This window comes from Oncorhynchus mykiss, chromosome 23 (genome assembly GCF_057628025.1).
Source record: "Oncorhynchus mykiss isolate SJ-2025 chromosome 23, ASM5762802v1, whole genome shotgun sequence".
Classification (NCBI taxonomy): Eukaryota; Metazoa; Chordata; class Actinopteri; order Salmoniformes; family Salmonidae; genus Oncorhynchus; species Oncorhynchus mykiss.
In genome coordinates this window covers 50,830,001-50,853,479 of record NC_143044.1, presented here as the reverse complement: position 1 = coordinate 50,853,479, position 23,479 = coordinate 50,830,001, and the positions used below count along the sequence as shown (strand labels likewise).

General features: G+C 43.1%; 2 protein-coding genes across 16 annotated transcripts in view; one reads left to right on the top strand and one right to left on the bottom strand.

Annotated features, from left to right (window-relative positions):
• LOC110503014 (mitogen-activated protein kinase kinase kinase 4) overlaps positions 1-4,752 on the top strand; it is a 75,503-nt gene extending 70,751 nt beyond the window's left edge. For all 10 annotated transcript variants that reach the window (XM_090217586.1, XM_090217584.1, XM_090217587.1 and 7 more), the window contains 3 exons: positions 2,025-2,131; positions 2,573-2,752; positions 2,910-4,752. In XM_090217586.1, the coding sequence (XP_090073712.1) occupies positions 2,025-2,131; positions 2,573-2,752; positions 2,910-2,930 (308 nt within the window). In that variant the 3' untranslated portion in view covers positions 2,931-4,752. The remainder of the gene's footprint in view (positions 1-2,024; positions 2,132-2,572; positions 2,753-2,909) is intronic.
• The window catches only part of LOC110503015 (1-acyl-sn-glycerol-3-phosphate acyltransferase delta), a 21,466-nt gene continuing 2,405 nt past the window's right edge, over positions 4,419-23,479 (bottom strand). For 2 of the 6 annotated variants that reach the window (XM_021581386.3, XM_021581395.3), the window contains exons 2-10: positions 16,766-16,943; positions 16,406-16,575; positions 16,002-16,163; positions 15,539-15,692; positions 15,294-15,396; positions 11,650-11,725; positions 9,887-10,085; positions 9,596-9,632; positions 8,636-9,218 (exon numbers count right to left, since the gene is read on the bottom strand). In XM_021581386.3, the coding sequence (XP_021437061.1) occupies positions 9,110-9,218; positions 9,596-9,632; positions 9,887-10,085; positions 11,650-11,725; positions 15,294-15,396; positions 15,539-15,692; positions 16,002-16,163; positions 16,406-16,575; positions 16,766-16,943 (1,188 nt within the window). In that variant the 3' untranslated portion in view covers positions 8,636-9,109. Of the gene's footprint in view, positions 5,894-8,635; positions 9,219-9,595; positions 9,633-9,886; positions 10,086-11,649; positions 11,726-15,293; positions 15,397-15,538; positions 15,693-16,001; positions 16,164-16,405; positions 16,576-16,765; positions 16,944-23,479 lie in introns of those variants that run through there. The other 4 variants (XM_021581394.3, XM_090217594.1, XM_036960907.2 and 1 more) reach the window with 2 other exon arrangements.

The following is a 23,479-nucleotide window of genomic DNA, read 5'->3' as shown; positions in this document are numbered from 1 at the left end:
GGAAAAAATGTCAGTCTCTCGATGTGCAAAACTGATAGAGACATACCCCAAGCGACTTACAGCTGTAATCGCAGCAAAAGGTGGAGCTACAAAGTATTAACTTAAGGGGGCTGAATAATTTTGCACGCCCAATTTTTCAGTTTTTGATTTGTTAAAAAAGTTTGAAATATCCAATAAATGTCGTCCCACTTGTTGTTGATTCTTCAAAACAAAATACAGTTTTATATCTTTGTTTGAAGCCTGAAATGTGGCAAAAGGTCGCAAAGTTCAAGGGGGCCGAATACTTTCGCAAGGCACTGTAATTGTATGTGTGGGGTACAGAGATGAGGTAGTCAATCAAAACTCATGTCAACTTCTTGAAGCTACCCATCCCTATCGCGGGATCATTTGTCAGCAACCGCTGAATAGCATAGCGCAACAGTCAAATAATATTACTAAAAAATATATTCATGAAATCACAAGTGCAATATTGCAAAACACAGCTCAGCCTTTTGTTAATCCACCTGTCGTCTCAGATTTAGAAATGATGCTTTACAGCGAAAGCAATCCAAGCGTTTGTGTAAGTTTATCGATAGCCTAACATAGCATTATGTACACTTAGCATCAGGAAGCTTGGTCACGAAAATCAGAAAAGCAATCAAATGAACCGTTTACCTTTGATTTTCGGATGTTTTCACTCACGAGACTCCCAGTTACACAACAAATGTTCCTTATACCCAAAAATGTGTTTGTCGCGTTATGTTCAGAAATCCACAGGAAAGAGCGGTCACGACAACGCAGACGGAAATTCCAAATATTCTTCATAATGTCCACAGAAACATGTCAAATGTTTTTTATAATCATTCCTCAGGTAGTTTAATATATCATCCGAGTGTTTAGGTTTTTCAATAACAGCGGGAGGAACAATGGCCGCTTTACTCTGTAGCGCAAAAACTCAGAGCCCCCACCTATCCACTGTGATCTTTGACGCTCATTTTTCAAAATAAAAGCCTGAAACTATGTCTAAAGACTTGACACCTTGGGGAAGCCAGAGAAAAATGAATCTGGTTGATATCCCTTTAAATGGAGGATAGGCATGCATAGGAACAGAAGGGTTTCAAAATAAGAGCCTGAAACTGTCTAAAGACTTGAGACCTTAGGGAAGCCAGAGATAAAGGAATGTGGTTGATATCCCTTTAAATGGAGGATAGGCACAGAAGGGTTTCAAAATAAGAGGCACTTCCGGATTGGATTTTCCTCAGGGTTTCACCTGCAATATTTTGACAGTTTTGGAAACTTGAGTGTTTTTCTATCCTAATCTGTCAATTATATGCATATTCTAGCATCTGGTCCTGAGAAATAGGCCGTTTACTTTGGGAACGTTATTTTTCCAAACATAAAAATAGTGCCCTCTAGCTTCGAGGTTAAACACTATTGCTCACAGTGAGTCCGTGCATTTTATTATGGGACTTTTTTACTCCTGAACTTATTTAGGCTTGACTCAAGACATTTCAGCATTATCGGGTATTGTGTGTAGGCCAGTGACACAAAATCAGTTTTAAATAATGGTTGTAACAACAAAATGTGGACAAAGTCAAGGGGTGTGAATACTTTGAAGGCCTAGTATAGAACCTGTATGTCTGCTGTGTACAACTACGTAGGTTTATTTTTGAACAATTCCCAAAAAATTATTTCCTCCTAGGAGGGAAATTGTATTCTAATAGGACTTTAGTTATTAATGTCATCACCCCATTCTCTTCTGGTAAAAGGACTCAGGAGGCGATATGTGAGTTTACAAAAGCCTGGGTAATTAATTATCATAGTGAAACTTGCATTGGCATTGTTGTATCGGTTTACATTAAATGTATTTTTGGTTGTGTCGGACCCCAGTAAGACTAGCTGTCGACCCGAATGAATAAAACAAATCTAATCTCCCTGCTATCACAATTCATACACTTATCAAGATCTAAGAATATAGATATTTCATGTTTCAGATTATTGCTTGTTCAGTTGTTAACCTGTTCTTTCCCTACTCTATTCGTCAGCATATATGGCACCTGAGGTCATTACGAGGGCAAAGGGCGAAGGTCACGGGCGAGCAGCTGACATCTGGAGTTTGGGATGTGTCCTCATCGAGATGGTGACTGGGAAGGTAAGAATTCGCTCAAGGGGAGGATTGAGCAGACATTTAACCAAAATGGTCCTCAAACAATTCATCTGTTTCTAGCATTTCTACTGCTGCTGCTACCACCACCACCTCCTAACAACCTAATCGGTCAACCTCTTCACTTATCACCACCTACGACTACTAGTATTATTTATTATTATTATTCACATATACCACCTAACACTAGCTATTACTACTATTCACTACTGTGGATGCTTCAGAGTAGTAGAATTAGTTTGTACTATGTATTCAAGGTTATTTAAAATTTTAGCCTGATTTGAGTCTACTCCCTCGACAATCCTCAATATCTGTTTTGTTTGTAGGCTGATTGAGGAAGTGTTGTAATCAAATGTAATCTAAACCCTGTTCACGTCTGAAGTTAGTGTTTAGAAAGGTCTTGTCCTTCTCCCCTCTCCCACCACGCAGAGGCCATGGCACGAGTATGAGCACAACTTCCAGATCATGTACAAGGTGGGTATGGGCCACAAGCCCCCCATCCCAGAGAAGCTGTCCACTGAGGGGAAGGATTTCCTGGGTCACTGTCTAGAGAGCGAGCCCAAACGACGCTGGACTGCCAGTACCCTTCTAGACCACCCCTTCGTCAAGGTCAAACACTTTTTTCTACTTTGAAAAACATGCTGAGACACGCATACAGTTCACTGCAAGGGTAGACTTTATGCTGGCAGTCACATTGTGGTCTAACTAGATTCAATGTGAAGATCACAAGTCTAATCAAGTGCTCCTCTCTCTCTTTCAATCCCAGGTTTGCACGGATGAAGAGTGAGGGGGAACTGACAACGCTGCTCCCACGTTTACAAACTATAGCACTACTGTTCATGTTGGCCAGAGACCGAAAGACGAGGGTCTTGTGAACACAGGAAATTATGACTGCAGGCATATGGAGCTAAACTGAGGAACTTTAAAGACATAATTTCCGATGGACGACTAAACTGGATCGTGTTCCTTACAAACCAAGCGGAAGAAAACTGACTGCAATAGGGAGAGACACTACCTGTATCTGTTAAAACGTTTTGCTACAGTGTGCCCTAATGAACATGACCCTGTAGTAGTCGACTTATGTCCTGGGGAGGGCAATGTATTGTACATACTGTAATAATAGGATTGGATCCTTCCTTGTATAAACAATATTGTAAAGCTTAGGTAATAAGTATAGCCACACCTTGTTGTTCTCTCACTGGTGAAGATGAGATGGAACAAGGCAAATGAGGAAGATATGTTAAAGAAATTGATAAACAAAAGCTATGGCACTTTAAATAAGTTTTTTTCCTCCTTTCAGTGATTGTACTAGGGACAGTTGAGCGCAGGGGAGATCTAAGTTCACTGCAGACATTTGGGCCTCGTTCAGTAGGCAAACGTTGTGGAACATTGCAGCTAGAAATGTTTGTTTTACATAACATCTGAATGTTACACAATATTGTGCCCTTCTGAATGTGTCCCAGGTTTGGTCGAGGCAGCAGTCTTGCCTTCAGTCGTTTGATGAGGTGAGTGTCATTGCACAGAAGCAGGGGATGCTGTACTTAGTGCCAAAACATTTTTTTTTACATTTTAAATCCAACAATGACTGAGGGTGTCATCATCCATATCAGGTGAACGGTTTACAAATTACAGTACTTTTTGGACATTGGGGGGGACTAGAGGGCCAAAGTATTGGGACAAATTAACTTATGTATAGTCAAGAAAATGACGTTTTTGGTCCCATATTCATAGCACTACATCAAGCTTGTGACCAAACTTATTGGATAATCTTGAGTGAAAGTTCACCACACATCTCATACCCCCAAGACATGCTAACCTCTCATTATTGTAATGGTGAGACGTTAGCTTGTGCGATGACCTCACTCATCATTAGCCGAAAGTGTGTAGAAACATATTGTATTTTTTACAATAAGTGACTCCAATGACACTACATTATAAAATGACACCAGCTTGTTATAGTCCTTGTGTGCTATAAATATTGGACCAAATACTGACTACTTTAATAAACAAGCGAATTTGTCCCAATACTTTTGGTTCCCTAAAATGTAAAAAAAAGTGCTGTATTTCTAAAATGGTTCACCCGATATGGATGAAAATACCTTTCAATTGTGAGATTTAACCTTGGGCATTGTTTTGATTTTGAGTCCATAAGAAACAATGATTCACTAATTACAGAGGACACTGTATAAGAAACTATTTCCACCCATACATTAAATTAACAATCAAAGGCTGTGGGGAAGAGTCTAGGAAGGAAAGAGTTTATATTTTTGGTGGATTTGTTTTAAAATCGTTTTTATTTCGCCTTTGAGGATCCCATTTTTACAGTTGGAGATTAAGTTTGTCCCAACTGACACCCTATTCCCTAATATAGTGCACTATATGGAAGAGGATGCCATTTGGGATGTAGAGGATATGGGCAGCACTGATTGGTTGACAGTCAGACAGGTGTGTCCCGATTGGAGAGCCACGGAACTGAAGCATATCCAACCGAGGAGAGAGACAAAGGTCCGATCTCACTCCCTGCTGCTGAATGCACACACACTTTCTGGTCCTCTGCTGCTCCTAGTGTTTGCTATGTACAAACAATATTAAATTGTTAAGAAATGCTGTGTGAGATTAGTTTGTCATATCCTAGATTCATCAAACATAACATGGTAATGTTTACACAGGAGCTTAATAGAACGGACTGCCTGCGTTTGTACGTACACACTGCTGAAACTAAAGCCAGCATCAAACTGAAGTGGGCTTATCTGGTACTTCAGAATCTCATATGTGCAAAAAAAGTTACATTTTGAATCGAGTGCATTTAACACATCACACTTTAGTCATACATGTTGATGTATGGCAAGGACAAGGACAAAGACATAGATGCATGCCCTGAACCTACAGTGCAGTCAGACCCCTTGACTTTTTCCACATTGTTACGTTACCTTATTCTAAACTGAATGAAATAAAAATAAACTCACAATTGCCCATAATTAAAGGGAAAACATACCAGATTCAGAACTTCCATTGATAATCCTTGAGCTATTTCAACTTGATTGAGTCCACCTGTGGTAAATTGGTTGGACATGATTTGGAAAGGCACACCCGTCTATATAAAGTTCCACAGTTGACAGTGCAAAAAAAAGACATGAGGTCAAAGGAATTGTCCGTAGAGCTCCGAGGCAGGATTGTGTCGAGGCACAAATCTGGGGAAGGGTACCAAAACATTTCTGCAGCATTGAAGATCCCCAAGAACACATTGGCCTCCATTCTTAAAATGGAAGTTTGGAACCACCAAGACTCTTCCTAGAGATGGCCGCCCAGCCAAACTGACCAATCGGGGGAGAAGGGCATTGGTCAGGGAGGTGACCAAAGACCCGATGAGTATTTAATCCATTTTAGAATAAGGCTGTAATGTAATAATCTGGAAAAGGTCATGGGGTCTAAATACTTTGAATGCACGTATGTGTTTAGGTGCAGTATATTCATGTACTGGCAAGAGGAAGACTGCTGAAGCACCTTCCACCCTTATTGTCGTACTGGAGTTGAATGCAACGCCATCTCTGACCAGCAACATTCTTTCTTTGGAATTAATTATCTGCTGGAGGTGAACTGTGCTGTAGGGATGAGATTGGTAATGTGAGTGGTCCCTGGGAGCTGGGAAGGATCTTGCAGTTGTAAGGCCATCTCAGTTAAGTGGGACCCCATAGCTGGAGCTTCTCTTAATCTCAGTCTGTCCAATCATCCAGCGCACACCAACCGACACTGAGAATGGAATAGAGGAATGTGATGAACATACTGTATGCTGAGGCGAATATTATGAAGTCTATGGTTACAATATCCAGTGGAAATGTTTGACCAACGGTATGATTTGTGCCAACACTATCGTGTAAGCGATACCAACCAACGGCATTACAGGCATGCTCATGCGATCTTATTCAGTACTTTCCAAGAGGAAGGAACAACCGGTTCTCGCTGTTGATCAGTTTCAAAATATTTGGTAAACAATGGATGCGATTGAGGAGAATGTACTAGCAAGAGTTAGTCACACCTGTCACAAAGCGACCCTGGTTGAAGGTGAGTTGTCACGAAAAAGGAAACAGGGCTTGCAGTTGATGTACGACGCCTCCTGGCGGCCATGTTGGAAGACCACAGCATGAATTATTCTGACTACAGCCGAGTGACTGCCTAAAACTAGTTGATTCATCACCACAGTCCTTTCTGTAGAGTAACAAGGCAGCAAAGACAACGGGGGGAAAATGTTTACAGATTCGCCGCAATCATGAAACACCGTTGGTGAGAAGTCTCAAGAACTGTCAGAAAAGTTAGGAAACCGTCAAGCCCTCAATCCAGACAGCTGTCAGTAACAGGCCTGCTACTGTACGATCAATTCATCACTGGTAAATCAAGTCAGATGTTCGAGTTTAGTTTAGCTGTTATGCTAACAACACTAAGTTAAACAATTAGAATGCAAGCTAGCGGTTAGCAAGTGTCACGTGAGTTTAACATTTTGGAGAAGCCATTTGTCATTATAAAGGCACCTTTATAACAAAGGATTGCTTGCCTCCATCGCATTTGCAGTCTAATGTAAGCCTACTATTCCTGATGTAGATTGGATAGAGAATTTAGGCTAATAAAACGCATAGGTTTATAGGCCATATCAGAGACGTTTCCTTTGTACGGGATTTTATTTCACCAGGTAGGCCAGTTGAGAACAAGTAAAGCAGTGCGACGAAAACAGAGTTACACATGGAATAAACAAACGTACAGTCAATAATACAATAGAAAAATCTGTATACAGTGTGTGCAAATGGAGTAAGGAGGTAAAGTGGCCTTTGATAAACAATTCGACTACACATGATTACCCATACGAGGAGAAAAAAAGAAAAGTGCAGTAAATAATGCGTCCAAAATACCAGTTTCAAAACTGCAATCTTTTTTTGCAAGGGTGGATAAATGAGCAGAATCGTGTTTTTAATACGATGGTAGCCTAGGCCTACTCTACTGAACACTGACAACAGATGAATAAAAACGACCTTGTCTTGAATGCAACCATGTAACCAGCTTGTCAAAAGTATTTTTTTTTTGTTGCATTTATAGATAACCTTCTGCCTAAATTCTAATCTGCTACGAAATGTCATATGACAATAGCTGGATTCCTTCTAGCCATGACCATGAAAAGGGTAGACGCAAATTGTACAATATGACCTACATATGGAGATCATTGTTGTCCAAAACAATAAAATAAAAATCCTCCAGTGATTATCATATGATTATTCATAAGAGGGAAAATGTATGGACATTACAGGGCAAAGACCTCAATGTGCTAAGACAGTCAGTCACACAGCAGGTTATTTGTTCCAGTCCAACAATAGATTGAATCTTTATGACAAACACCTGAATGAATTAGTTTTAACATCAGGTGTGCTTTTCATTTGTTTATGTACTGTAGGTTCACCAGCTGACCTCAAGACACCCATGTGGATGAGATTCCCACTGAAGATGAAATGCTGCAGCATTTCTACTACTTGGTCATTTTCCAGATATGAAAAGGAGATAACCCTCAATTATACGAGATGGTTGTCATATGCTGTGGTTAATCTGAATGATTCTGTTGTGCCATTTGAGTAGAGCACCTTCACCTCGTCGTCATGACAAAAGTGCCCCCTTAAACCATATGAATATATCAAATGTAATGTGCAACATGTAAAAGACTTGTTGATATTGTTGTCTGGGTGAAATTAAATGTATCGTCTCATCTCTGCTTTCTTATAGCCAACTATTTTATTTCTTTACAATTTAAACACATTTCGCATAGACAATGTAATTGTGGTAGTCTTAGGCTAACCATCTTCATTATCACAGTGCCACTCAGCTGTTCTGAGAAAAGTATCTGGCATTGGACTTGGTAGTTGTGTTTTAAGCTAATGATTGCATCTCACCACCTAGATTACAAGGGTTGGATTTGAACCAAAGCATGTACAAAATCCAGTATAATGATTAGCCTCATATACATTTTCTAATGGTATGGTTTTTAAATTGATAACATAGCTGAACAATATGTAAACAGTGTGTAAGTTAAGCTATTCTCTGCTTCAGATGCAATGTCAAGGGGTGCATAGCAAATGCCCATAAGGATAATGCCATCATACTGTAGGCCAGTGGTTCCCAACTCCGGTCCTCCAGTAACCCCAACAGTACAGTTTTATTGTAGCCCCAGACAAACTCCGGATTCAACTTGTCAACTAAATCATCAGGCCCTCTGAGTTGAATCAGGTATGTTTGTCTGGGGCTACAACAATGTGTGCTGTTGGGGGAACTGGAGGACGGGAGTTGGGAACCACTGCTGCATGCCATTATCAGCTACAAAATGGGTTCACATGGCTGATATCCTGAGAAATAGTGATAGTCAAATACAACTCATTGTAGAGCTTATGACTGAACAAAAAGGTCATGTTCATTTGAGAATACAACACAGAATTGTGATCTGTGATTAATCAACACTAGTTCATCTTGAAAAATAGTTTAATTAAAACACGTTTAAACACAGCTTACTTGCACCGTTTGAAATGATATGAAAGTGTTGATTCTTTGAAGATTACTTCCTAAAATGTCTAAACTTTACATGTAAGTTAACGGTTGTTACTAAAACAATGCCAGGCGAAGAAAAAGAAATGTCCATCTCCACTGCAATGGAGGTTGGTGGCACTTTAAATGGGGAGAACAGGCTCATGGCAATAGCTGGAGTGGAATGGTATCAAGTACATGGTTTCCATGTGTTTGATGCCATTCCAGTCGCTCAGTTCCAGGCATAATTATGAGCTGTTCTCCCCTCCACTGCTCCCTGATCTACAGTGGGGAGCACACTTGATTATTAACTACTTACACATTGAATCAGGTGTGTTAGTACTGGAACAGAAGCCTGCACCCCCAGCAGGGTTGCCCTGCTCCAGTTGTAAAATGTTTATACATGTGTCACTTTTAAACTATTTTTGCTAACATACTGTAGGTATACATAATCCATGGCATACAAGGGTGTACCGGTACTCTTGGGACATTCATCTGCAGACGGATCCATAGCGCTCTGTAGCTGAGGACAGAAAACATCAAAGAAACAGGCTTCATTGTACTCTAATTAGACAGCACTGAATATTATGTTGAAATATCTCTGTCCTCAGTTTCTTGCTAGCGACTCGAACTGGAGAATAGTTTCATGAGGTCTTCCCACAAAGGTACTTGCCCTATCCAGAGTAGCCTACTCTCCCTTCTCTGACAGCTGGAACAGCTAGCTAATCCTTTCACCCTCTATGGCTGTTAGCTAGCAAACTGGTGATATTTAATTCACGTAGCTAGCTACACAGTATGTAATGCTAGCTAACATTATGTTAGCCTGCACACTAAGTTTCTGTAGCAAACTATCTAGCTAATAACACCGTTTTTGATCATTTTCAAAATATATTTACTTACTTGAATAAGTTCTCCCACTGCCTCCATTTTCTGGGTCCTTAGAAAAACGAAATAATGGGCAATCTTCCCGAAGTTTTTGGTGGTAGCAAAACGCAGCTAGCCATGTGGACGACTGAAGGAATTCCAACATGGCGCTTGGTGTGGTTGCTAGGTGATTTGTGACGCAACTGCAAGCCCTCTATAGTGAACTTGAATAATCTTGGTCGGCTACATTAAAATAGTCTCAAGGGACAGATTTGGCTCGGGGACCACTAGTTGATGACCTCTGAAATATATACCAATAAGACCAACCTGCAGAGCAGAAGGCCACAGTGGCCAGTATGGTGAGAATAGACCCAGAGAGGACCAGCTGGACCAGGAGGAGGTAGAGGGGGTATAGGAGAAGGCAGGTCCAGCCTATCCAGTTGATCAGGGACCAGGGTCCACGCGGAGGGGTGACTACAGGGCCAGGGAAACACCCGGTGTGGCTGTAGTCCTCCTGGAACTGGTCCTAGAAGCACAATACATGAGCACATCATAACCTAACCTAACAAACAGGAGCATAGTCCATTGGCTTCACTGCCATAACCACAAGGAAGTGGGAAGGGAGGGGGTCAAAGTCCTTAAAGCGGTATTTTTGTATGTCTGATATAGTATGTCAATATCATGTCTTTTTGTGGATCTTTTTAATGCAGTGCAATTTAGTACTAATCTAAATGGGCCAAAGGTACATGTTCCAGATTGTGCATGTGCTGCTCCCATGTTGTGTTGCTGCCTTGCTATGTTGTGGTTTTAGGTCTCTCTTTATGTAGTGTTGTAGTGAGTGTTTTGTCCTACATTTATATTCCATTTATTTATTTTTTTTAATCCCAGGCCCCCGTCCCCGCAGGAGGCCTTTTGTCAGGCCGTCATTGTAAGTAAGATTGTGTTCTTAACGGACTTGCCTAGTTAAATAGAATAATAATAATAATACGTTGATGAAAGTGTTTGGGTCGTAACTTGGTTAAATATATAAAAAAAATTAAATGGACCATTTTAACATTGTCTCCAAGAGCACATGTTCAAATTGATTAAAAAAAACAAAGTTCCCATCTCAGGAGGTTAAATAAAATGTTTTATATGGCGTGCCAAAGTGCCAAATAAAGTAACAGGGTTGACGATTTCTTCTTAAAATCAGCCATAAATCCCCCTGGGACGGGGAATGGAAACTTTTGTGCAACGGAGTGGCAATTGAATGCAAGCTTCACAAAATGGTTTTAATTGTTAAAACATTTCTAGCCTGTCTATCTATGGGTAACAGGGTTGACATGTTATGCTCAACTGGCTCAGTTTCCCACCAAAAAAATGGCCAAAAAGTGTAGAATCAGCTTTTACACTATGATCTCACTATTCAATGTTCAATGGAAAACATTTTTTTAAAGGAATAGTTTCACCATATTAAAGCGAGAGTTCAGGTCACTTAACAGGGTTGACCAGAAAATGAAGGACAGACATAAATGCTGAATTTTGGCACTTTAGCAAGCCTTTATTCATATAAAAAAAAAAAAAATTGCCATGTGGTCCATATTAAAAGGGCACTTAATTTAATAAAACATGCTTTTAAAATCCAATACTCGTGCACAATTTCAACTTAAAATATCAAAGGGACGCAAGAGGCACTTGTAGAATGACCTAGCAATTTACAGAATATAAAAACGTGTAAATTAAGCGAGTTTGAGCTTAGTCCTTGGTGCTTACTGCGCTCCAAAGAGCTGGCTGGTCAAAAAAATAAAGCTCTATCTAATCTAATCCAGATGCATGACACTATAAGAATACAATGAATCAAACTAACAGGGGCCAGTTTATCAGAAAGAGTTTGGTGCAATGTTTGCGAATTAAACATTGGGGACAGAACAAAGTTATAATGTGAAGAGTAGGTATTGACATTAAATTTAAATGGAGTTTTAGCTTTGTCCTTATTTTTGTTTTTATTCCTTTAATAGTGAACAAATAGATGCAAACTCTGCACCTTGTGCAAATGCTTAGTTGGTAAATCTGGTCCATAGTGTGAGCTCTCTCCTCAATTATAATCCTACCTTCTCCTGGTAGAGTTTGTGAAGCCAGGAAGAACATTCAGCCTCATCTTCTGGTACGGACTCCAGAGGGATTCTCCTAGAGATGGGGGAGGCATAAGAGACGGGGGAGGCATAAGAGGCATAAGAGGCGGGGGAGGCATAAGAGACGGGGGAGGCAGAAGAGACGGGGGAGGCAGAAGAGACAGAAGAGACGGGGGAGGCAGAAGAGACGGGGGAGGCAGAAGAGACGGGGGAGGCAGAAGAGACGGGGAGGCAGAAGATGCATAAGAGACGGGGAGGCAGAAGAGACGGGGAGGCAGAAGAGATGGGGAGGCAGAAGAGATGGGGAGGCAGAAGAGGCATAAGAGACGGGGAGGCATAAGAGACAGGGAGGCATAAGAGACGGGGAGGCATAAGAGGCATAAGAGACGGGGAGGCATTAGAGACGGGGAGGCATTAGAGACGGGGAGGCATTAGAGACGGGGAGGCATAAGAGACGGGGAGGCATAAGAGACGGGGAGGCATAAGAGACGGGGAGGCATAAGAGGCATTAGAGACGGGGAGGCATAAGAGACGGGGAGGCATAAGAGGCATAAGAGACGGGGAGGCATAAGAGGCATAAGAGACGGGGAGGCATAAGAGGCATAAGAGACGGGGAGGCATTAGAGACGGGGAGGCATTAGAGACGGGGAGGCATTAGAGACGGGGAGGCATTAGAGACGGGGAGGCATAAGAGACGGGGAGGCATAAGAGACGGGGAGGCATAAGAGGCATTAGAGACGGGGAGGCATAAGAGACGGGGAGGCATAAGAGACGGGGAGGCATAAGAGGCATAAGAGACGGGGAGGCATAAGAGGCATTAGAGACGGGGAGGCATAAGAGACGGGGAGGCATAAGAGGCATAAGAGACGGGGAGGCATAAGAGACGGGGAGGCATAAGAGACGGGGAGGCATAAGAGGCATAAGAGACGGGGAGGCATAAGAGGCATTAGAGACGGGGAGGCATAAGAGACGGGGAGGCATAAGAGGCATAAGAGACGGGGAGGCATTAGAGACGGGGAGGCATTAGAGACGGGGAGGCATTAGAGACGGGGAGGCATTAGAGACGGGGAGGCATAAGAGACGGGGAGGCATAAGAGACGGGGAGGCATAAGAGGCATTAGAGACGGGGAGGCATAAGAGACGGGGAGGCATAAGAGACGGGGAGGCATAAGAGGCATAAGAGACGGGGAGGCATAAGAGGCATTAGAGACGGGGAGGCATAAGAGACGGGGAGGCATAAGAGGCATAAGAGACGGGGAGGCATAAGAGGCATAAGAGATGGGGAGGCATTAGAGACGGGGAGGCATTAGAGACGGGGAGGCATAAGAGACGGGGAGGCATAAGAGACGGGGAGGCATAAGAGGCATTAGAGACGGGGAGGCATAAGAGACGGGGAGGCATAAGAGGCATAAGAGACGGGGAGGCATAAGAGGCATTAGAGACGGGGAGGCATAAGAGACGGGGAGGCATAAGAGGCATAAGAGACGGGGAGGCATAAGAGACGGGGAGGCATAAGAGACGGGGAGGCATAAGAGACGGGGAGGCATAAGAGGCATAAGAGACGGGGAGGCATAAGAGGCATTAGAGACGGGGAGGCATAAGAGACGGGGAGGCATAAGAGGCATAAGAGACGGGGAGGCATAAGAGGCATTAGAGACGGGGAGGCATAAGAGACGGGGAGGCAGAAAAGACGGGGAGGCAGAAGAGACGGGGAGGCATAAGAGACGGGGAGGCATAAGAGGCATTAGAGACGGGGAGGCATAAGAGACGGGGAGGCATAAGAGACGGGGAGGCATAAGAGGCATTAGAGACGGGGAGGCATTAGAGACGGGGAGGCATAAGAGACGGGGAGGCATAAGAGGCATAAGAGACGGGGAGGCATAAGAGGCAGAGACGAGGAGGCATAAGAGGCATTAGAGACGGGGAGGCATAAGAGGCATTAGAGACGGGGAGGCATAAGAGACGGGGAGGCATAAGAGACGGGGAGGCATAAGAGGCATAAGAGACGGGGAGGCATAAGAGGCATTAGAGACGGGGAGGCATAAGAGACGGGGAGGCAGAAAAGACGGGGAGGCAGAAAAGACGGGGAGGCAGAAGAGACGGGGAGGCATAAGAGGCATAAGAGACGGGGAGGCAGAAGAGACGGGGAGGCAGAAGAGACGGGGAGGCAGAAGAGACGGAGAGGCTTTCAGGCTTTCAGCTGTCCAATTCAATTCCATAGAACTTTATGGTCCATTAAAATACACTGAAAAAATAAACGTAACAAGTGTTGTTCCCATGTATCATGAGCTGAAATAAAAGATCCCAGAAATGTTCCATACGCTCAAAAAGCTAATTTCTCTAAAATGTTGAACACATTTGGTTACATCCCTGTTAGTGACCATTTCTCCTTTGCCAAGATAATCCATCCACTTGACAGGTGTTGCATATCAAGAAGCTGATTAACAGCATCATTATTACACAGTTGCACCTTGTGCTGGGGACAATAAAAGTCCACTAAAATGTGCACATACACACAATTCAACAGATCTCAACAGATCTGAAGTTGAAGGAGAGTGCAATTGGCATGATTACTGCAGGAATGTCCACCAAAGCTGTTGCCAGAGAATGTAATGTTTATTTCTCTACCATAAGCCGACTGCAATGTCATTTTAGAGAATTTGGCAGTACGTCCAACCGGCCTCACAACCCCAGACCACATGTATGGTGTTGTGTGGGCAAGCGGTTTGCTGATGTCAACGTTGTGAACAGAGTGCCCCATGGTGACGGTGGGGTTATGGCATGGGCAGGCATAAGCTACCGTGATGAGATCCTGAGGCCCATTGTCGTGCCATTCCTCTGCCACCATCCCCTCATGTTTCAGCAGGATACTTAATTATTTTTTTTTATTACCGTTATTTAACTAGGCAATCAGTTAAGACCAAATTCTTATTTATAATGACAGCCTAGGAACAGTGGGTTAAATGCCTTGTTCAAGGGTAGAACGACAGATTTTTTACCTTGTCAGCTCGGAGATTCGATCTAGCAACTAGGCTACCTGCCGCCCCAAAGCACAGGTTCATGTTGCAAGTATCTGTACACAATTCCTGGAAACTGAAAATGTCCCAATTCTTCCATGGCCTGCATACTCACCAAACATGTCACATAGTGAGCATGTTTGGGATGCTCTGGATCTACATGTATGATATCACATTCCAGTTCCCGCCAATATGCAGCAACTTCGCACAGCCATTGAACAAGAATGGAACAACATTCCACAATCAACAGCCAGATCAACTCTATGCGAAGGAGATGTGTCTGGCTGCATGAGGCAAATGGTGGGCACACCAGATACTGACTGCGTTTCTGAACCATACCCCCACCTTTAAGGTATCTGTGACCAACAGTTTCATATCCGTAAATGAATTTATTTCAATTGACTGATTTCCTCATATAAACTTCAAGTCAGCAAAATCTTTGAAATTGTTGAATGTTACGTTTATATTTTTGTTCAGTATTAGTCCAATAAACCAATATAAGGGCCTTGAGATCAGTGAGTTTAGCCTCTAACTAATGGCCATCCCAGGTTCCACTCACAGCCAAGTTGCGATAGAAAATGCAGGCTGAAATGAATTATTATATACCTTATGTATAAATCTGGATGATATTTTTTCCCGTTGATAACTCCCAGCAAGGTTGGTGTTTCGTTGTTTCTGAAATTTAGTGTACAACAGTAGACCGCAGCAACTGAAGGGGTAACAGACACAAAAACATTAAGTTGTCAAAAGATCATTGGCATCAGTCTTTATCCAAAATAATGGGGATATACAATCATGAGTCATGACATGTGTAGCATTTGGTCATTCTGGAGCTCCCAGGGGTTCCGTACCTGTCCCTCGGAGGTTCTGGACGGCTACCCAGAAGCCCTTGGTCCTGGGCAGGAGGTGGTGTTTGAGTTTAGGCAGGCCTTTCTTCTCTGCCACCTCCATACTGATCTGATGCTTCTCCTCTGTGAAGCGTGTTCCCTCACAGTGGAGCAGGAACTGGCACACAGAGATTCGCTGTAGTGTCACTGCTGTGTTTTGACTGACCAACCAACCTGCATACTCAGGTTTACAAGGTGAGTATCATTACTTTCTCACGTTATCCTTCCTAGACTTGTGACAATATTGATTGTGTCGATCAATACAATCTTATAAATGAACAACCATACTGCATTTGCATGTTTACATAGTTGCAAAGAAAGTTTGGAATAAGGAGTTTGATAAGACCTGTTATATCCTCTCGAACTATAAAACGCCCAGTCAACTTTTGACTATTAAGTGTCATTATTGATTGTGTTCAAGGCTCACCCAGAAGTTCTCGGGGTAATCCCGTAGGTTCTGAAGACTCTGGACAAAGCTCCTCTTATCCTCCTCCCACTTCCTCTTAATAAACACCATTTCCAGGAAGTACCACATCCAGCCAATCACAGGCAGGTACGACAACTCTTTCTTGGCTAAACATTTGGAGGCCTGGAAAGGGAAAGATTATTCAAACACATTAACACAGAGGGCATCAAACAACGTCTGAAAATCTTAGTCTCTTCTCAGTCATTATACAATTCCTTGCTTCCCACCTTGGACGGTATTGGAGGACAATTTCCAAGGTCCCTCCCATTGGACGTTCTTCTCCAATGCGTTTTGAGAAGGAGATAACGAGAGAGGATACGAGGAATCTAAGACCGATGAATTGAGAAAAATCCCTGTTCTCTTACCCCAAGGACCCCGAATCTGTCACAGAAGGTCCAGCCACACAGAAAGTCTATTTCAAAGTTGTGGTTAAGGACGACGATGGCGTTCTCTTTGCCATAGGTTTGGTAGTCCGCTGGGTCTGTGTAGAAAGTTACTTCAGTGCCAGACCACCACTCTAGGAGAGCCACAGATTCTGGGGAACACACAACATGACATTAACATAACACAGCACAACATAGCCTAGCAGAGCGTAAATAATAGACCACTGTGTCAGCAGCTACAGTAACTTTATATTTCAGTTATTGCACCACGTTAGAGAGAGTATAGCCCCTGCAGCATCAGTTAAGTGAAACAATAGTGAAAGAGAGCGATATCCTACTCACGGCTGGTGAGGGAATATCCCAGTTTACAGTTGATCCGCCGGGCCAGCTGCTTGTTGATTGGCCAGAGGGGCAGAGTGCAGATCTGTAATAGGTTGACCAGGAGACCGCTGACCAAGAACCCATAGCAGATGATCAGGTGACACAAAAATTGGCCCTTCAACCACTGTACCAGACCCATCTACAGGGGAGGAAATTAGGAGTTTATTAGGCATAATAAAGATATAGTTGATGCACAGCAGGTGACATAGGAACCACTGCACCAGCCCCATCTTTCCATTGGAAGCTATGAAAACAGAAATCTGACCACACCTTCTTCTGCGCTGATTGGAAAATGACTTGGTGAAAATCAGCTCATCATTCAGCTGGCCAGTTCTTTCAGATCAGAGGACAGATCTTTGAGACAGCGCCAGACATTTTAGTCATTTAGCAGATGCTCTTATCCAGAGAGATTTACAGGACCAATTAGGATTAAGCACAGACAGATATTTCACCTAGTTGGCTCTGGGATTTAAACCAGTGACCTTTTGGTTATTGGCCCAACACTCTTAACCGCTGCCACAGACCGATCCAATCTCGTACAAACATCCAATATCCTGAACAACATACAATAGACAAGTCTGAAAGACAGATACGCAACAATGAGAGAACTTGTAGTTATCAGTACAGGTCTTACTCAAACAGCCGGGATCACCTGAAGCATGCACAGAACAATGTAAACATGCAGGAGCTGGCCTACTATGCTCTGCCTGCATGCATTTACATAGTGTGCGCATGCTTCTGGAAACAGAAATATGAACACACTACCAGTGTTTTAAGTCTGATTAGTAATACTTTCCTGTGGATATTTTGTCTCCAATTCCCAAAGGGTATGAAGACCAACCACCCAGAAAACCAGTTGAGCAGGTTCCCCAACCAAATTTGGCCTGCGGGTGGTTTTATTTGGCCCCCAAGTTTTTTTGAGCAAAAAAATAAATAAACGTAATTTTGTGTGTGGGATTTTCATTGTTGGACCTAAGACAAAAAAAACCCACCAGAAAATCAGCTCCAAGTCCTTTTAGTTAAGAGATCTGTTCAAGTATTCCCACGCATAGAGAGATTTGACGTGATCATATGCAAATGTCAGCAAGCTTTGAAATGATATTTTAGTCAAACATATCCTGTTTGGGTTTCTCGCGGTACAGTACAAATTTAAACCGTCCCCTCGCCCATAGCCGGGCGCGAACTAGGGACCTTCTGCACACATCAACAGTCACCCTCGAAGCATCGTTACCCATCGCTCAACAAAAGCCGCGGCCCTTGCAGAGCAAGGGGAACTACTACTTCAAGGTCTCAGAGCAAGTGACGTCACTGATTGAAACGCTATTTAGCGCCCACGCTAACTAAGCTAGCCGTTTCACTCACCCCCCTTTTGACCTTCCTCCTTTTTCCGCAGCAACCAGTAATCCGGGTCAACAGCATCAATGTAACAGTACAAATTTAAACCGTCCCCTCGCCCATACCCGGGCGCGAACCAGGGACCTTCTGCACACATCAACAGTCACCCTCGAAGCATCGTTACCCATCGCTCCACAAAAGCCGCGGCCCTTGCAGAGCAAGGGGAACTACTACTTCAAGGTCTCAGAGCAAGTGACGTCACTGATTGAAACGCTATTTAGCGCCCACGCTAACTAAACTAGCCGTTTCACATCCGTTACATAAGTTCAAATATTATTTTATTCAACATTCTGTCTTGGAGAGGTCCTGAAATTGACATTTCCAAATAGTTGAACTGTAATATATATTAGACGTGAATTGTGAAAGCTAATAAAAAAAAAATTAAAACACACAATCGGGCAAAGTTCACCCCACCCTTGCTCCAGAACAGTGGGAACTACCCTTATGACTCATCTCGCTCTCCTGACCGAGGCTGACGAAATGAAGCGCTCTCTGCACTCCAAAGAGCTGGCTGTTCAAGAAGAAATTCAGCCACTCTACAATTACACTTTTTCTTCTCTCGCTCTCCTGCCGTCCCGGCTGTATAGAAGTCATTGAGGTTAACTAAATAAAGACTAAAAGGATCGTGTAGGCCTCCCACTACGATCCATAACGGTTGACAACATACTCATACTAGAATCAGGACAGAAACAGTCTTGGTTTGAAAAGTCTTGTTTGATAGGAACTTCTTGTTCATGTAGAATGATCACAAGCACTCACTGTGTCAAACTTGTTCACTGCATAAGAACTGTGAATAGGAATCTTCCTATAGAAAAGGTAACAATTCCCTGTATAATATGTGGTAGCGTTGGAAATAGTTGATAGTCCGCAGAGCTCACTCGGTTTCACCTCCTAGCTGCTCAACAAGGCACGTCTAGGCAGACTGTTTTTACACGTACACATGGTCATGAGATAGCAGTCTGACTATACAGAGTTGTGTACATATTACCTCAACTAACTGGTGCCCCCACATTGACTCTCCCCCTTAACACATTTTATTTCTTAAAACCTCATTGTTGGTTAAGGGCTTGTAAGTAAGCATTTCACTGTAAAGTTGTACTCAGCATGTGAAAAATAACATTTTATTTGATGACACACCCTGCTAGGTTACACTCTGGGAACTACTACAGTATATACCAATAGCAGACTGGCACTACTGCACCACACCACAATATAATCTACTATGGAGGACTTTACCTCAGGGGAGTGGTTGTGTACAGTAGCATATCAAACCTCCAGTGGCAACCTGTCATTCAGGGCAGAGCCCCACATTTTTAGCATTCACATGCATATAAAATGTTGTTTTTTGGTGGGGGCTTGCCTGTTTTGCATGTTATTTTGGCATTAATACGTGTCACATCAGTTTGCAAATAATGTAAAAAATATATTGAGTTAATAAAGCCACATACAAACATTGTCCCTTTTGTTTTCTTGAGTAAGGCAGCTTCAAAATGCAGGTGTTTCAGCCTAGCACAGTGCTTTCTGTGATGGTAGGGCAAGCCAGCAAAAAATACAGAGCGTTGCGCCGTGTTTGGCTCAGTGTTCTGTCACTCATGGGGACACTATGTCACCACCAAGTCGAAGGGTAGAGCTAGAAAAGTCAAGCCCCTTGGGTGCTGCCATAGTGTTACATTAGAAGTCCCTATCCAAGAACACTCAAGGTAATTAGAAATATATATTTTTTACCTTTATTTAACAAGGCAAGTCAGTTTAGAACAAATTCTTATTTTCAATGATGGCCTAGGAACAGTGGGTTAACTGCCTTGTTCAGGGGCAGAACGACAGATTTTTACCTTGTCAGCTCGGGGATTCGATCTTGCAACCTTTTGGTTACTAGTCCAATACTAACCACTAGGTCAACAGTAGCTTTGATTGGACTGATGTCAATATCATACTTTCAAAATCTTCACTAGCAGCCATCATCATGAATCAAGTCAATATTTTATTTATTTCACCTTTATTTAACCAGGTAAGCTATTTGAGACCGAGTTCTAATTTACAACTGCGACCTGGCCAAGATAAAGCGAAGCGACAAACAGAGTTACACATGGAATAAACAAACAATAATACAAAAAGTCTATATACAGTGTGTGCAAATGAGGTAGGATAAGGGAGGCAAGGCAATAAATAGGCCATAGTGGCAAAATAGTTACAATATAGCAATTAAACACTGGAGTGATCGATGTGCAGAAGATGAGTGTTACAAGTAGAGATACTGGGGTGCAAAGGAGCAAAATAAATAACAGTATGGGGATGAGGTAGTTGGATGGGCTATTTACAAATGGGTATTGTGGGATTCTGTATTTTACATTATAGCCATTACCATATATATATATATATATAATTAAAAATTATCTGATGTTGGCTGTGTGAAGTATCTGCATTTGTGCACTTGAGCATCATCATGAGATTAAACAACTGCTTGCTACAGCTACTTGCCCGTTTGTGTGTGTGACAAGAACTGAGTAACATGGTGTGACCTGCATGTTGCAAAACTGTAGATAACAGCCCAGCAGATGCTTTGTCCTTGTGTTTGTATGTAACAATATTGAGCACATGGTGTGACTTGTATCTTACAAAGTTGTGATAGGGAGGGGTGGTCATCACGAGGTTTAACTGAGATGGAAAAATACTGAACAACACAATAGCAGGAACTGAGCAACTGCTATAACTAGGGGGTGATACCAGAACAGTGAGAATCTATACATCGACGGAGGGAGGACTCCAAGAAGCGCCACTCCAAAGCACCCGCCTGAACGCCTGCGATAGGCTGAGCAAGTCTAAACCATGCCCAGCCTCTACTGTGATAGGCCAACAGACGGGTTGGAACTATGTCCATCACAGTATAAGAACAACTGTTTACATTCCCTGTTCTGCCCTGCGTGGTATTACAGTGAGCCCGTATATACGAAAGTTGCATTTGCCATTTATTACTTAGCTAATAAAAAATACATAGTATACAATCGGTGACTCATTGTTATATTTATCCTGATACCAGATTCAAATTTACACAACTCTAACACTATGTACAGGTGCAGTGATCTGTGAGCTGCTCTGACAGCAGATGCTTAAAGCTAGTGAGGTAGATATGAGTCTCCCGCTTCATTGATTTTTGCAGTTTGTTCCAGTCATTGGCAGCAGAGAACTGGAAGGAAAGGTGGCCGAATGAGGAATTGGCTTTGGGGTTGACCAGTGAAATATACCTGCTGGTGCGCGTGCTACGGGTGAGTGTTGCTATGGTGACCACTGAGCTGAGATAAGGCGGGGCTTTACCTAGCAAAGACTTGTAGATGACCTGGAGCCAGTGGGTTTGGCGATGAATATGAAGCGAGGGCCAGCCAACGAAAGCATTCAGGTCGCAGTGGTGTGTAGTATATGGGGCTTTGGTGACAAAATGGATGACACTGTGATAGCAAATTGGACGCAGTCTGAGTAGAGTGTTGGAGGCGATTTTGTAAATGACGTCGCCGAAGTCAAGGATCGGCAGGATAGTCAGTTTTATGAGGGTATTATTGCTAGCATGAGTGAAGGATGCTTTGTGCGAAATAGGAAGCCGATTCTAGATTTAATTTTGGATTGGAGATGCTTAATGCGAGTCTGGAAGGAGAGTTTACAGTCTAACCAGACACCTAGGTTTTTGTAGTTGTCCACATATTCTAAGTCAGAACTGTCCAAAGTAGTGATGCAGGACGGGTGGGCAGGTGCGGGCAGCGATCGTTTGAAGAGCATGCATTTAGTTTACTTGTATTTAAGAGCAGTTGGAGGCCACGGAAGGAGGCCACTAAAGGAGAGTTGTATGGCATTGAAGTTCGTCTGGAGGTTAGTTAACACAGTGTCTAAAGGGCCAGAAGTATACAGAATGTTGTCACCTGCGTAGAGGTGGATCAGAGAATCACCAGCAGCAAGAGCGACATCATTGAGGTCTACAGAGAAAAGAGTCGGCCAGAGAATTGAACCCTGTAGCACCCCCATAGAGACTGCCAGAGGTCCGGACAACAGGCCCTCCGTATTGTCTCTTATCGATGGTGGTTATGATATAGTTTAGGACCTTGAGCGTGGCAGAAACCAGATTGCAAAGCAGAGAAGGTACGGTGGGATTCGAAATTGTCGGTGATCCGTTTGTTAACTTGGCTATCAAAGACCTTGGAAAGGCAGGGTAGGATAGATATAGGTCTGTAGCAGTTTGGGGTCTAGAGTGTCTCCCCCTTTGAAGAGGGGGATGACCGCAGCTTTCCAATCTTTGGGGATCTCAGACGATATGAAAGAAAGGTTGAACAGGCTAGTAATAGGGGTTTCAACAATTTTAGAAAAGATTGTCTAGCAAAGCTGATTTTGCAGCTCTTTCAGAACATCAGCTATCTGGATTTCGGTGAAGGAGAAATGGGGGACGCTTGAGCAAGCTGCTGTGGGGGGTGCAGGGCAGTTGACCGGGGTAGGGGTAGCCAGGTGGAAAGCATGGCCAGCCGTAGAAAAATGTTTATTTATCACGGATTTATCGGTGGTGAGAGTGTTTCCTAGCCTCAGTGCAGTGGGCAGCTGGGAGGAGGTTCTCTTATTCTCCATGGACTTTACAGTGTCCCAGAACTTCTTGGAGTTTATTTTTTTTTATTTTACCTTTATTTAACCAGGCAAGTCAGTTAAGAACAAATTCTTATTTTCAATGACGGCCTGGGAACAGTGGGTTAACTGCCTGTTCAGGGGCAGAACGACAGATTTGTACCTTGTCGGCTCGGGGGTTTGAACTCGCAACCTTCCGGTTACTAGTCCAACGCTCTAACCACTTATGCTACAAGACGCAATTGTCTGTTTGAAAAAGCTAGCCTTTGCTTTCCTAACTGCATGTGTATATTGGTTCCTAACTTCCCTGAAAAGTTGCATATCGCAGGGGGCTATTCAATGCTAATGCATTACACCACAGGATGTTTTTGTGCTGGTCAAGGGCAGTCAGGTCTGGAGTGAACCAAGGGCTATATAAGTTCCTGGTTCTACATTTTTTGAATGGGGCATGCTTATTGAAGATTGTGAGGAAAGCACTTTTAAAGAATAAACAGGCATCCTCTACTGACGGAATGAGATCATTATCCGATCGATTAGGTCGATTAGAAAGGCCTGCTCACTGAAGTGTTTTAGGGAGCGTTTGACAGTGATGAGTGGTGGTCGTTTGACCGCAGACCCATTACCGATGCAGGCAATGAGGCAGTGATTGCCGAGATCCTGGTTGAAGACAGCAGAGGTGCATTT